At 39.4% G+C, this 13,160-nt stretch overlaps 1 protein-coding gene and 1 long non-coding RNA gene across 9 annotated transcripts; both read left to right on the top strand.

Annotated features, from left to right (window-relative positions):
• The first annotated feature begins 225 nt into the window (after positions 1 to 225).
• On the top strand, positions 226 to 10,288 carry LOC143807478 (uncharacterized). 8 transcript variants are annotated; one of them, XR_013221740.1, is made up of 16 exons: positions 228 to 417; positions 834 to 858; positions 1,586 to 2,203; positions 2,967 to 3,416; positions 3,932 to 4,136; positions 4,227 to 4,355; positions 4,460 to 4,593; positions 5,030 to 5,263; positions 5,446 to 5,583; positions 5,693 to 5,770; positions 5,882 to 5,987; positions 6,477 to 6,578; positions 6,884 to 7,102; positions 8,582 to 8,681; positions 9,805 to 9,906; positions 10,202 to 10,288. XR_013221740.1 is itself a non-coding variant. In XM_077289092.1 (13 exons), exons 2-12 carry the CDS (start codon positions 842 to 844, stop codon positions 6,549 to 6,551), a joined length of 2,184 nt encoding a protein of 727 aa, XP_077145207.1. In that variant the 5' UTR covers positions 227 to 417; positions 834 to 841; the 3' UTR covers positions 6,552 to 6,578; positions 10,202 to 10,284. The 8 variants fall into 8 exon arrangements, 2 of the variants coding, with proteins under 2 accessions (XP_077145207.1, XP_077145198.1); XR_013221739.1 differs by having other exon boundaries at positions 6,884 to 7,458; XR_013221745.1 differs by lacking the exon at positions 4,227 to 4,355 and having other exon boundaries at positions 226 to 417; positions 6,884 to 7,458.
• A 4-nt stretch (positions 10,289 to 10,292) lies between these two features.
• Positions 10,293 to 12,585, top strand: LOC143807497 (uncharacterized). The gene is made up of 2 exons (XR_013221748.1): positions 10,293 to 10,797; positions 10,904 to 12,585. It is a non-coding gene; the product is annotated as an uncharacterized LOC143807497 (long non-coding RNA).
• Positions 12,586 to 13,160: the final 575 nt, after the last annotated feature.

Raw genomic sequence — 13,160 nt, 5'->3', positions numbered from 1 at the left:
ACTTGTGATTCAACAACGATCTCGCTAGTGATCTCGCTTAGTGAGACGGGGGCTATACACACTCGCAAGTACTTTATTAACAAAAACCCCTCAGACGTGCTGTCTCCTCACCTACTACTGAGCTGATAACACATAATGAAGGGGGAAGGAGAGAGCCATTCTTTTTCAAAATGTCCAATCACAAGCCTTACTCCGCCTACCTATGAAGCACAAAACTGTTACACTTATAAACTATTTTGCCAGACTAGCTGAATAGCTTTTGCTTGCTTACATTAAATATCACTTGTGCTATTTTCCTAATATTGCTTTTTTTTCAGAGATTGATATTGTACTTTTGGACACCGCTTTTAGAAGATTTATTTGTTTTCTTAAACTTTTGGATACCGAACTTCAGTTTCAAGCCCGAAGTCTGCTAAAGTAAGTTCAAATATTAATTCTCATGGAGGATATTTCCTTTAAATAATTGAATACATATTATCAAATGTTTACAATTATTAGTCATAAAGTAGCCTTCAGCTAAACAAATGATTTTGATAAGTTTACATTAGAGTGCACATCGTAATTTTGGTGTAATTATATATATATATATATATATATATATATATATATATATATATATATATATATATATATATATATATATATATATACCTCTGTATACAGGGGTATGGTTCTGGGGTCTGTACACATGGGTGTAGTCCAGGGTTTGTATCCAAGAAGTCTGGAGGATATATATCCCTTACTACCCCTACCGTGCTGCCTACCTATGATGCTTATTTTGTGTGTCACTTTTGCCATTTTCCTAATATTGCTTTTTTAACATTTTTTTTCAGTTTCAAACATGAAGACTGCTAAACTGTAAGTTCAAATATTTTATACTCATGGAGGAAATATCCAGGGTCATATTTGACATTCATGCTGTCCTAGGCACTTTAAGTGGGCGCGCCCCCTACAGATCAGAAGTACTTAGCGTGATGAGGTCTTCTCATCGTGCTGCAGTGACATCAGCAGAGTGTGCACGCCACAGCCCAAGGGGTCAGGGAGCTGATTGAAGCTTTTTTATGGAGTCTGGGGAGAGGAGGGGAAGGGAGGGAACATAATATATATATATATATATATATATATATATATATATATATATATATATTTTTTTTTTTTAAATCCTGAGCCTGGCTTCACCCCCTTGACCCACCGCCCTAGGCATCAGACCTAGATATATAGATAGATATATAAATATAGATAAATAGATATAGAGATATATATAGATAGAGATATACATGTATTTTTAAAAAAATCCCAAGCTAGGCTCCACCCTCTGCCCTAGGTACCGGACCCCCAATGCCTAGCGTAAAATACAGACCTGGTATATCCTTTAAATGATTGAATAAATATTATCAAATGCTAAACACTTTTGGTCATAAAATAGGCTTCAGCTAAACAATTGATTTTGATAAATTTACATTAGAGTGTTCATATAGTGATTTTGGTGTAATTGTGTACTTTCTTGAGATGCTTTACTTATGGATAAGCTTTGGACCTTCAGAAATGGAGCATTTAATAACTAATATCTCTGCCTTTTTAACAGTCACAACCGAACACCGAAGACTTGCCCATTATGCTTCAGGCCACAAAAAATCCTCTCTACGCATTTAAAGCGGACATGTATGAGAATAAGCAGTGAAGATGACAGAAAAGCCACTCTGGAATCAGCCAAACAGACGCTGGTCAACATTGCGTCCAAGGGAACGGCTATCGATTATGAAGAGATCCTGTCTCTTGGATCCCTGGAGAATGTGGTCCCCTTCTTGGAAGAAAGAGGGTTTGTAATATTCAACAAACCATCTACCTCTGCACCATTTTCTGCTGGTGCTTCATCAGAGCCAACAACCGCTGCTCAAACTGAGGTACTAAAAGAGAAGGTTGCAGGTGTACTGGCCCCAGAGGAGACAGAAGAAGAAATGGAGGTTACACCTGCACACGAAGAGCATGAAGTTGAAAATGTACCCACCCTATTGGAGCCTGAAAAGCCTACAGAAGACTGGCATATAGAAGAAGAAGAAGAAGAAGAAGAAGAAGAAAGACATGACGAAGGAGAAGACAGCAGAGAAGAAGGTCATAGAGATGTTGAATCTACACGGCCACCTGAGGAAGGTCACGATGAAGAAAATGTGGAGGAAGAGGGTTCTGATCAAACCACACAGAGGTCAGCATGTATAGAGTGCCTATATCCTCTAAGCACTGTTAAAGTCTACTTTTTCTGACATAAGATGTTCACCCTTCTGTATGTCCTTGTATACCCTAGCTTTCCCTACCCCATCCTCCTTCACCCCCTCCCTTTCCCTTCAACTGTTACCTATGAAACCTCTGGAGGTTTGCCATAAGTAGGCCATATGTCTATTATGTTTATCAAGCAAAATCAAAATAGTAGAAAGTCCAACAAGCGTCACATGGAAGGAGGAGAGATATTGGTTTTTTTTTTTCCATCTTTATTGGTGTCCATCATAAAATAATTTGCTTACGTGTTTCAGGTGTAATTCTTTTATAATGGACACCAATAAAGATGAAACATATAAAATATCCATTATATCTCCTTCTTCAATCTGATGATGTCTGGACTTCCTCCTATTTTGATATTGCTTGTTACGCCTGGGTGTCGGCCCAGGATCTCTGCCCATCCACGGCACCTACTCCTTTTGGACCTTATGCACCTTGTCTACTAACTGGTGAGTTGATGTACCCATTTTATTTGACTCTTGTGTTTATACATGAAGCACTATGTAATTAATCGACCGTTGACATCATTTTACTTATATGATTATATTTTAAGCCTGACTGTGGCTGATGGTCGAACATACAGGTTTGCTAGTCCGCTATATGTTACGTTATGTGACAAAAAGTAGTAACAAGAGAATTGGTTAAAAAATGTCTAATGCCTGAGCTGTCTCTTTATTTCTCCCCAATTACAGAGCCCTGCAGACAAGATGGACAGTGGATACAAGAAAGAAGATGATGGCAGCTGGTTTATACAAACGCCACTCTTTGCAGGACCCACTGCTGGTGGGCTTCTCCAACTATTTACAGCACACCTTGGGGGTGAGATACTTCAGACAGGAAGTTGCGGATGTAGCCAGGTTCCTCTTTTACATGAACCCCAAAGTTGCCAATCTGGACTTTGTAAAAGATGTACAAAGAGTCCACTCCTTCTTTACAAAGCTGCGGCACCTGAATCTGGCAAATCAGACCATATTCAACTACCTAAAACATGTGCGTAGGTTCATGACTTACAATTTGAGAGCCTCCAACCTCTTTGAAAGAAACCGTGCACTGTTTAAGTCATGTGAGTTTTTTCTGACCGTGACCGAGGATATACAAAAGAGGTTGTCAAAGGGAATATCAAGAGAAGTTGTCAGCAAAAGGTGGGTTATGAGCCAATATGTATTTTGAGCTAATATATATATTTAGATTTTATAATATACAGCATTTCATATTTTCTCCTTCATAAAATTTCCCCCAACCCTAAAACATTGCAATATGGAATGCAATATTGACACCATGTATATTATTTCCTCCCATTTTTGGCGATATCTCATTATTCCATATTCACCATGTATGTTTTTTATTTTAATGGTTTGGTTTGTGCATATTTGTAACAAAATACGATCTGATTTCCTATTATTGTGTTGTGTGCACTCCATTATACTATGCAGCATTCTCTCTCCTTTTGTAAGTCACTGTTTGCGTAGTGAGCAGCAACACTTGATTTTGGTTCCCTTCATTACCTTATTACATTTATTTTTGGGGTGCCCATTACACTTTTTTCTTCTTAGAAGATCTCATAACCCTCATACACTTAGTGTTGAAGTAGATATTGTTTATATATTTGTACTGTGTTGCTTGTATATACCATAATATTCCATTACATTATTTTTAGGTACCTGGCACTGACAACATCGCAACATACACCTCAGGAGTGCCGGAAAATCCTGGATGTGGCAAAACAACCATTTTTAAAGTGTGTTCAAGCTATCAAAGATGGATGTGACCTTCAAGGCACCCAGCTGGAGATAATTTACTATCTGCAGGCCCTGCTCCTGCTGAAGCATCTGCAGCGACCGGGGGTCGTACGGAACATGACTGTAAGTCCCTCTCTTCTAGTCTTTTCAGTACTCATACTCATTTTTGGTTTACTTTTCTTCATGGCTAACCTTCAGTCTCTGCATCCTTAGGTGTCCGAGTGGAAGGAGAGGATTAGCCACACATATGATGGGGAAGACCTTGTTGTTATCGGTGTAAAGTTACACAAGACCGCTACACAGCAAGTGGCCACATTTGTCCTATCTAAGGAGGAAGAAATGGTGAGATTTAGTTATGCTCCTTATTAATTTATGATGTAATACATGATGACACATTTCTATTTTACTATATTATTTATTAATATTTGGTTTTGTTTTATTTCTAGTGGTTCAGAGTTTACTTTGAAAGAGTCAGACCGAAGCTTGTGAGGAAGAACTCGCCACAAGAGACATTTTTCCTCTCTACCTCAGGGAAGGAGCTCTTCAATGTCTCAAATGACATTGCACGGTACCATCACAAGTAAGATTTACAAAAATGACCAATTATTCTTGAATAAAAAGCACAGTGCCATGACTTATCATTCTTCAATAGTAAATTTAGTGCTATGTATTTTTTTCAGCATTCCTTTCTAGGTTGGATTGGCAGTGGTAGCAAACTGTTTTGGGGTAATATGATTGATCTATTGTGTGCCAATCACATGTGCAGCATCCAAAATATGCAATGAATGGCACTCTGAAGTAGTGATGGGCGAAACACTGACTGTTCCGGCCTGGGTGGGGGGTTCAGCCAAATGCCGAACATTTTATTAAAAGTTCAAGCTCGGGTCACAGAACAGTACCACAACCCGAACATGGAACCCATTCATGTGAATCAGGGACACTGACACCCCTGTTTTTTTTATCATTCTTCAATAATATAGTGCAATGTATTTTATTTTTTCTGTATTTCTTTCTAGGTACAAACTTCCGGTTATCTCAAGTCAACTTGTGAGGAGGGTATGTGAGACATGGACTCTCCCAAAATATTCTGACTCAGAGAAGTGTCTCTTTGCAAAATATCTTGCGCATACCAATATGACTGCTGAAAGGACATACAGAGAGAAGACCCTGACGGACATATGTCATGCATACAAACTAGTGGCACAGGCAGGGGAAGAAACCAGTGATGAGCCTCAAGCCAGCACTTCAAGGTAATATTTTGTGGGTAGTAAATTCATATAAGCTCTGTAATATCCCATTTTTGAGCTGTGTCCCAGGTATGAAAAGCTATTTTAGCTATAACATTAAACTTTAATTCTTTGAACAATAAACCTCCACCACCATGAAAGACAGTTACAAAAAAGTAAAATAAAGTTTTCTAACTCTTCCTTAGGGATGCCGAAGCCTGCACTGCCCAGGAAGGAGACCGCAGGGAAGAAGACCGAAGACTCCAAGTGGACATGACTGACCAAGAGGAAGACAGTAGCGAAGAAGAACAAATTAGTGAACCGGATGAGATCTGGACTACAAGGTGAATACATCAAAATTATGAACCTGTCTATAGTTAGTTTGTGCATCATCACCTGATTGTATACCAATGGTCATTTTATTCATATACCCATCTAATTATCTTTTTCCAGAGCAAGATCACCCTCTCCTCAGCTCAAGGTAACGAGGTCCAAGAGAAAGAGGATGGGGCAGGACAGGAGCCACACAAGGTAATGAGTGTTCACTGTCTGACATTAGTGATTGGAAAATAAAATACAATAAAACCCTCAAAATCTCATATAAGGTAGTAATTCCAGTCTTAATTTTTTTGTCTTTTAAAGGCATGAAGACCCAACAGACTGTAGAAGGGACACACTACCAAAACGTGTTCCCGTCGTCTACCTACGTCGCCTTGATGAGGACACTGCCCAAACCTGTGCACACTCTGTAATATCACATTTTTATTTTATTTTTTAGCTATGCCCCAGCTATGAAAAGCTATTTTAGCTCTTCATAACTACTTTGATCATTCTAACATTAAACCTGCACCACCATGTTTGTCAGTTACATAAAAATTACACTTTTCACAGCCCTGGTACCTCCATAAATACCTTTATGCCTCTTTATAACATGCTAACTTTTTAATCCAATCATGAACCTAGCCAGACACCTTGGAGTCAACATGACTCAACAATCACCCAGGCAAGTCAGTGACCTCTTAACTTTTTAATCCAATCATGAACCTAGCCAGACACCTTGGAGTCAACATGACTCAACAATCACCCAGGCAAATCAGTGACCACTTGAAAACATTAGCATTTTGGGAACTCACTCATCTAGGAATGTGGACTTGGTATTGCAGTGTATGTTTTAATATATTTACTACTTTGCTTTCTAAATACAGTAAAATATAAGGTTTTATTAACTTCTCCTTAGGGATGCCGAAGCCTGCACTGCCCAAGAGGGAAACCACAGGGAAGAAGACTGAAGACTACAAGCGTACCTGACTGACCAAGAGGATGAGATCTGGACTACAAGGTGAATACATCAAAATTATGAACCAGTCTATAGCTAGTTTGTGCATCATCACCTGATTGTATTCTAATGGTCATTTTATTCATATACCCATCTAATTATCCAAGATCACCCTCTCCCCAGCACAGGATAATGAGGTTCCAGAGATAGAGGATGGGGCAGGAAAGGAGCCCCCTTAAAGGCACTGACAATACTCACTGTTTGACATTAGTTATTGGAAAATAAAAAAAAAAAAAAAAAAAACCCTCATGCTGTTTATCCTCATGAGGTTGTAATTTCAATCTTCATTTTTTTTTCTCTTTTCAAAGCATAAAGATCCAACAGAGAGGAGGGCCACTGCCAAAATGTGTTCCCATCATCTCCCTACGTCTCCTACACTCTGCCCAAGCATGTACCAGTCGTCCTACTACGTCACTTGCATGAAAAAGATAAGTTTATATTTTATTTCTCCTTCACCATTATCATCCATTTCTATTCTTACCCATGTATCTTTCTACATTATAAGGAATAACCTACAGCATGCCAAGGTAAAGTTGAATCAACCCCGTGTTTTTTATTCCATCTTAGAACAGAATACATGTTATGACGTTTCAGCACCTCACACATCAATCTCATGCTTGAACATAACAGTGTGAGTTGGTGTGATGTCACAACATGTATCCTTGCATATTAGTACAGTAATAGATATTGTATAGGGATGAATAATAGTTTCCAGGGATCTCACCAGCAAATGCACAATCTATCAAAGAAAGAAAAAAGAAAACCATTTTTTAAGTAAATGCACCCTGCTGCCATCATTTCTAAGTGGAGGAATATGATCAATGATTCTAAATTTCGCATTCTTTTCAGAGTGCCAATTCTCTATAAAAGTGTATTGAGACAGGTAGGAACTTGGCTAAAATAAACAATATATACATACACATACACACACTTGCAAACACTTTATTTACAAAAACACCCTTAATCCTTCTTACTCTTTACCCACTGATGGACTGATAACACCTAATGAAAAGAGGGCGAGGGCAGCCATTCTTTTTCAAAAAGTCCAATCACAAGCCTTAAGGCCCCGTCTCACATAGCGAGATCGCTAGCGAGATCGCTGCTGAGTCACAAGTTTTGTGACGCAACAGCGACCTCAGTAGCGATCTCGCTATGTGTGACACGTACCAGCGATCAGGCCCCTGCTGTGAGATCGCTGGTCGTGTCGGAATGGCCTGGACCTTTTTTTGGTCGTTGAGGTCCCACTGACATCGCTGAATCGGTGTGTGTGACACTGATCCAGCGATGTCTTCACTGGTAACCAGGGTAAACATCGGGTTACTAAGCGCAGGGCCGTGCTTAGTAACCTGATGTTTACCCTGGTTACCAGCGTAAATGTAAAAAAAAAAAAAACACAGTACATACTCACCATCTGATGTCCGTCAGGTCCCTTGCCGTCTGCTTCCTGCTCTGACTGACTGCCGGCCGTACAGTGAGAGCACAGCACAGCAGTGACGTCACCGCTGCGCTCTGCTCTCACTGTACGGCGGCACTCAGTCAGAGCAGGAAGCAGACGGCAAGGGACCTGACGGACACCGAAAGGCGTGTATGTAGTGTTTGTTTTTTTTGGTAACAAGGGTAAACATCGGGTTACTAAGCGCGGCCCTGCGCTTAGTAACCCGATGTTTACCCTGGTTACCCGGGTGCTGCAGGGGGACTTCAGCATCGTTGAAGACAGTTTCAACGATGCCGAAGTCATTCCCCTGATCGTTGGTCGCTGGAGAGAGCGGTCTGTGTGACAGCTCCCCAGCGACCACACAACGACTTACCAACGATCACGGCTAGGTCGTATCGCTGGTCGTGATCGTTGGTAAATCGCTATGTGAGACGGGGCCTTTACTCCGCCTACCTATGAAGCAAATAAAACCTGCTACATTTATACTATTTTGCCAGACTAGCTGAATAGCTTTTGCTTGCTTACCTTAAATATCACTTGTGCTATTTTCCTAATATTGATTTCTTTTCAGAGATTGATATTGCAATTTTGGACATCGCTTCTAGAAGATATATTTATTTTCTTACACTTTTGGATACCGAACTTCAGTTTCAAGCCCGAAATCGGCTAAAGTAAGTTCAAATATTCATTCTCATGGAGTATGTATGTATATATATATATATATATATATATATCCTTTAACTAATGGAATACATATTTCAAATTTTAAATTATTGGTCATAAAATAGCCTTCAACTAAACAAATGATTTTGATAAGTTTACATTAGAGTGTACATAGTAATTTTGGTGTAATTCTGTATATCTATATACAAAAGGCTGTTTACAGGGGGTAGGGTCAGTGTATATACAGCTCTGGCAAAAAATAAGAGATCACTGCAAAATTGTCAGTTTCTCTGATTTTCCTCTTTATAGGTATATTTGAGTAAAGTGTACATTGTTATTTTACTCTAAACTACTGACAATATGTCTGCGAAATTCAAAGCTAAACATTTTGTATTTATTTGCAGCAAATAATAAAGCCCCAAAATACAAAAAAACAGGGTAATCTCCAGGCGCTTAGTAACCCGATGTTTACCGTGGTTACCAGCGTAAAAGTAAAAAAAAAAAAAAACAGTACATACTCACATTTCGGTGTCCGTCAGGTCCCTTGCCGTCTGCTTCCCGCTCTGACTGTCTGCCGGCCGGAAAGTAAGAGCAGATCACAGTGGTGACGTCACCGCTGTGATCTGCTTTCACTTTACGGCGGCACTCAGTCAGAGCGGGAAGCAGACGGCAAGGGACCTGACGGACACCGGAATGTGAGTATGTACTGTTTTTTTTTTTTTACTTTTACGCTGGCATCCACGGTAAACATCGGGTTACTAAGCGCGGCCCTGCGCTTAGTAACCCGATGTTTACCCTGGTTACCCGGGACCTTGGCATCGTTGGTCGCTGGAGAGCTGTCTGTGTGACAGCTCCCCAGCGACCACACAACGACTTTCCAATGATCACGGCCAGGTCGTATCGCTGGTCGTGATCATTGGTAAATCGTTATGTGAGACGGTACCCTTACACTTTGGAGTCAACATGACTCAACAATCACCCAGGCAAATCAGTGACCTCTTCAAAACATTAGCATTTTGAGAACTTAAACATCTAGGAATGTGGACTTGTTATTGCATTGTATGTTTTAATATATTTAATACTTTTCTTCTAAATACATTAAAATCTAAGGTTTTTTTAACTTTTCCTTAGGGATGTCGAAGCCTGCACTGCCCAGCAGGGAAACCACAGGGAAGAAGACTGAAGACTACAAGCGGACCTGACTGACCAAGAGGATGAGATCTGGACTACAAGGTGAATACATCAAAATTATGAACCAGTCTATAGCTAGTTTGTGCATCATCACCTGATTGTATAGTAACGGTTATTTTATTCATATACCCATCTAATTATCCAAGATCACCCTCTCCCCAGCACAGGATAATGAGGTTCCAGAGATAGAGGATGGGGCAGGAAATTAGCCCCTCAAGGCACTGATAAAACTTACTGTTAGACATTAGTTATAAAATAAAATAAAAAAACAAAACCCTCAAGCTGTTTGTTCTCATGAGGGTTTAATTCCAATCTTTATTTTTTTTGTCTTTTAAAGGCATGAAGATCTAATAGACAAAAGAAGGGCCACTGCCAAAATGTGTTCCCGTCGTCCTACAACGTCACTTGGATGAAAAAGATACGTTTTTATTTTATTTCTCCTTTTCCATTATCATCTGTTTCTATTCTTACCCATGTATCTTTCTACATTATAAGGAATAACCTACAGCATGCCAAGGTAAAGTTGAATCAACCCCGTGTTTTTTATTCCATCTTAGGAGAGAATACATGTTATGACGTTTCAGCACCTCACACATCAATCTCATGCTTGAACATAATGGAGTGAGTTGGCGTGATGTCACAACATTTTTCCTCTTGTATGATGGAATAAAAATACATTGATTTTACTTTACCATGGAGTACTAAAGCTTATCCCTTATGTCCTCTATTATGATTCTGAATTTAACACCTGCCTGTTGCCAACATTTCTCAGTTTAATGGTTGTGCTGCTCTTTTACTGTGACTATTATCCATCATAATTTTGTTTTCTTTAATTTTAGCATATTTAATATTATTGATGGAAAATATGGTGAAGGCATCCATGATGACAACACAAATTCTCGACAGACTGCAAGAGAAGCCATCCACCTCACTGTAAGTACTTGAAAAGTAGAATATTTTTGCTTGATCAATCTTTCACAAATATTGCATTCTTCTGTTTTTTTTTTTTTTAAATAAAATATATATGTGTCTTTTACAGAGCTGCAATTGAAAAAGAGAAACGTTTAATCAAGAAAAAGAAACGAAGCCTGGACCTCCCACCATGGAGACCAAAGAAGAGGATGTTCAAAGATTTTCAAAGATTTATTTCCCTATATCCCCTAACTGTTGTGACAGAACCACTGATGTTAAAACAATGCCAGGACAAGTTCCCACTGAATGGACAACATCTGTATGATAGGTGGAGGAGGAGACAGAACAGAATGCGAGTGGACTATATATTTGGACTTCCTAAGGATGATCATCCAGATGACGAGGAGGTGAAGAGGTGTATTGCACAGAGACTTTGGAAATGTAACTTGCCGAGGGTGAAGGATATTTTGGAAAAATGGAAAAAGTGTTAGACTTAGACCAGGACAATAGACAGTACACTCTTACAAGGACACTTATTCTGTTGAATGGACATTTCTATGGATTTTGTTGGATATGTCAAAAGCTTTTGATCATATTGGGTCTGACTTGTGAGACCTTCTGTGATCAGAAAATTTGAAATACCTTATGACCTGCCATAAGTGTTTAATAATGACAGTATGTTTTATTTCTTGACAAATGTATGTTTGAATGCAAATACACACATTTATTAGTGGGGGTTTGTTGGGATGGGGGCTGTTTAATAAAGTAGATATTTTAACTTAAAGTAGAAGAGCAGGACTGGGGCAAGTTCCCAGTGTTACATGTACCCTATTAAATAGAGCAATTTTCTCAATACATTCACATTGCGGGACTGCCTCATTCCCCCTTTCTCTGCCTCCGTGCAGAGAGTGGAGTTAGTCGTGGCCACGATGTGAGTGCAACATCAGGGCATGTGTTTATCAGACTCCTAGGAGCAGCTTGAGAATCAGATGCCATGATGCAGCATTCACATCGAGGCTGTGGCTGCCCCAACTCTGCATGGAGACAGAAAAGGGGAATTGTGATGCCCCACAATGTGAGCATACATAGAAACATGATTTATTTAACACCAGGAAGATGTCTCAGCACTGCACTTCTTTAAGGAGCGTAAATTCAAATTTGCTGAATGAACATTTGAATACCTATTTTTTGTTACACTGTATTAAAACATGTTCATAAACAGGAAAGGGTTCTTTACAGTCAGAGCAGTCAGGTTGTGGAATGGCGATCACAAGAGGTAGTTATGGCCGACACTATAACAGCTTTCAAAAAAGGGCTGGATGATTTCCTTGATGCCCATAACATTGTGGGTTATAGGTAAATTAGACAACATGTTACACCTATAGTAGTACTTTTGATCCAGGGTACTTGTACCGATCGCCTTTCTAGGGATCGAGAAGGAATTTTTCCCCGTGGTGCAAATTGGCTGAATGTATACTGGGGTTTTTGCCTTCTTCTGGATCAACAGATTTAGGTACATGGATTATAGCAATACCATAACAGTAATACAAAAATACAACTAATTAAAAAATTATAAACTGGTTTATATGTAATTGTAATAGTGCAGTAATAATAAAAATGGTAATTCATGTGTGAGGCCGAGTCCCAGCAAGTTAGTGTAGTGTTGGTATGGGGAGTACAATTGGGGGAGAAAGGTTGAACTTGATGGACCTAGGTCTTTATTCAACCTACATTACTATGTTACTATGTTTGCACTGATTTGATGTGATGGGGTTTGTTCAATAAATTTTGTTTTTCTTTTTAACTAAACATATGTTTGTCTTGAATTTCATTGTTTAAAAGAACTGGGAGCCCATAGGTGAATGGTGGGTGTCTTATTGTTAAGGGAGGGATTCTAGTGGTGTAAGGGACTTCAGATTGCTGTGGTAGAGCCATAAAATCTTTAGTCTCTAAGGATTATGGGAAGATTCATAATGATGAAGGGGAGAAAAAGGGCTTTGAGTGGCAGACAGCCTGTTTAATAAGAAATTAAAATGGTGGGAGCCCTGAAGGATGATGGGGCCATATATAAGAGGAGGATGATGGGACCATATATACTAGGAGGATGATGGGACCATATATAATAGGAAGAGGATGATGGGGCAATATATAAGAGGAGGATGATGGGACCATATACATACGAGGAGGATGGGGCCATATATACTAGGAAGAGGATGATGGGGCCATATATACTGGGAAGAGGATGATGGGGCAATATATATAAACTAGGAAGAGGATGATGGGGCCATATATATACACATAGGAGAATGATGGGGCCATATATACTAAAAGGATGTTGGAGTCATATATACTAAGAAGAGGATGATGGGGCCACATATACTGGG

This window comes from Ranitomeya variabilis, chromosome 1 (genome assembly GCF_051348905.1).
Source record: "Ranitomeya variabilis isolate aRanVar5 chromosome 1, aRanVar5.hap1, whole genome shotgun sequence".
Lineage (NCBI taxonomy): Eukaryota > Metazoa > Chordata > Amphibia > Anura > Dendrobatidae > Ranitomeya > Ranitomeya variabilis.
The sequence above is the reverse complement of the archived record's forward strand: the minus strand, read 5'-3'. Positions and strand labels throughout refer to the sequence as shown.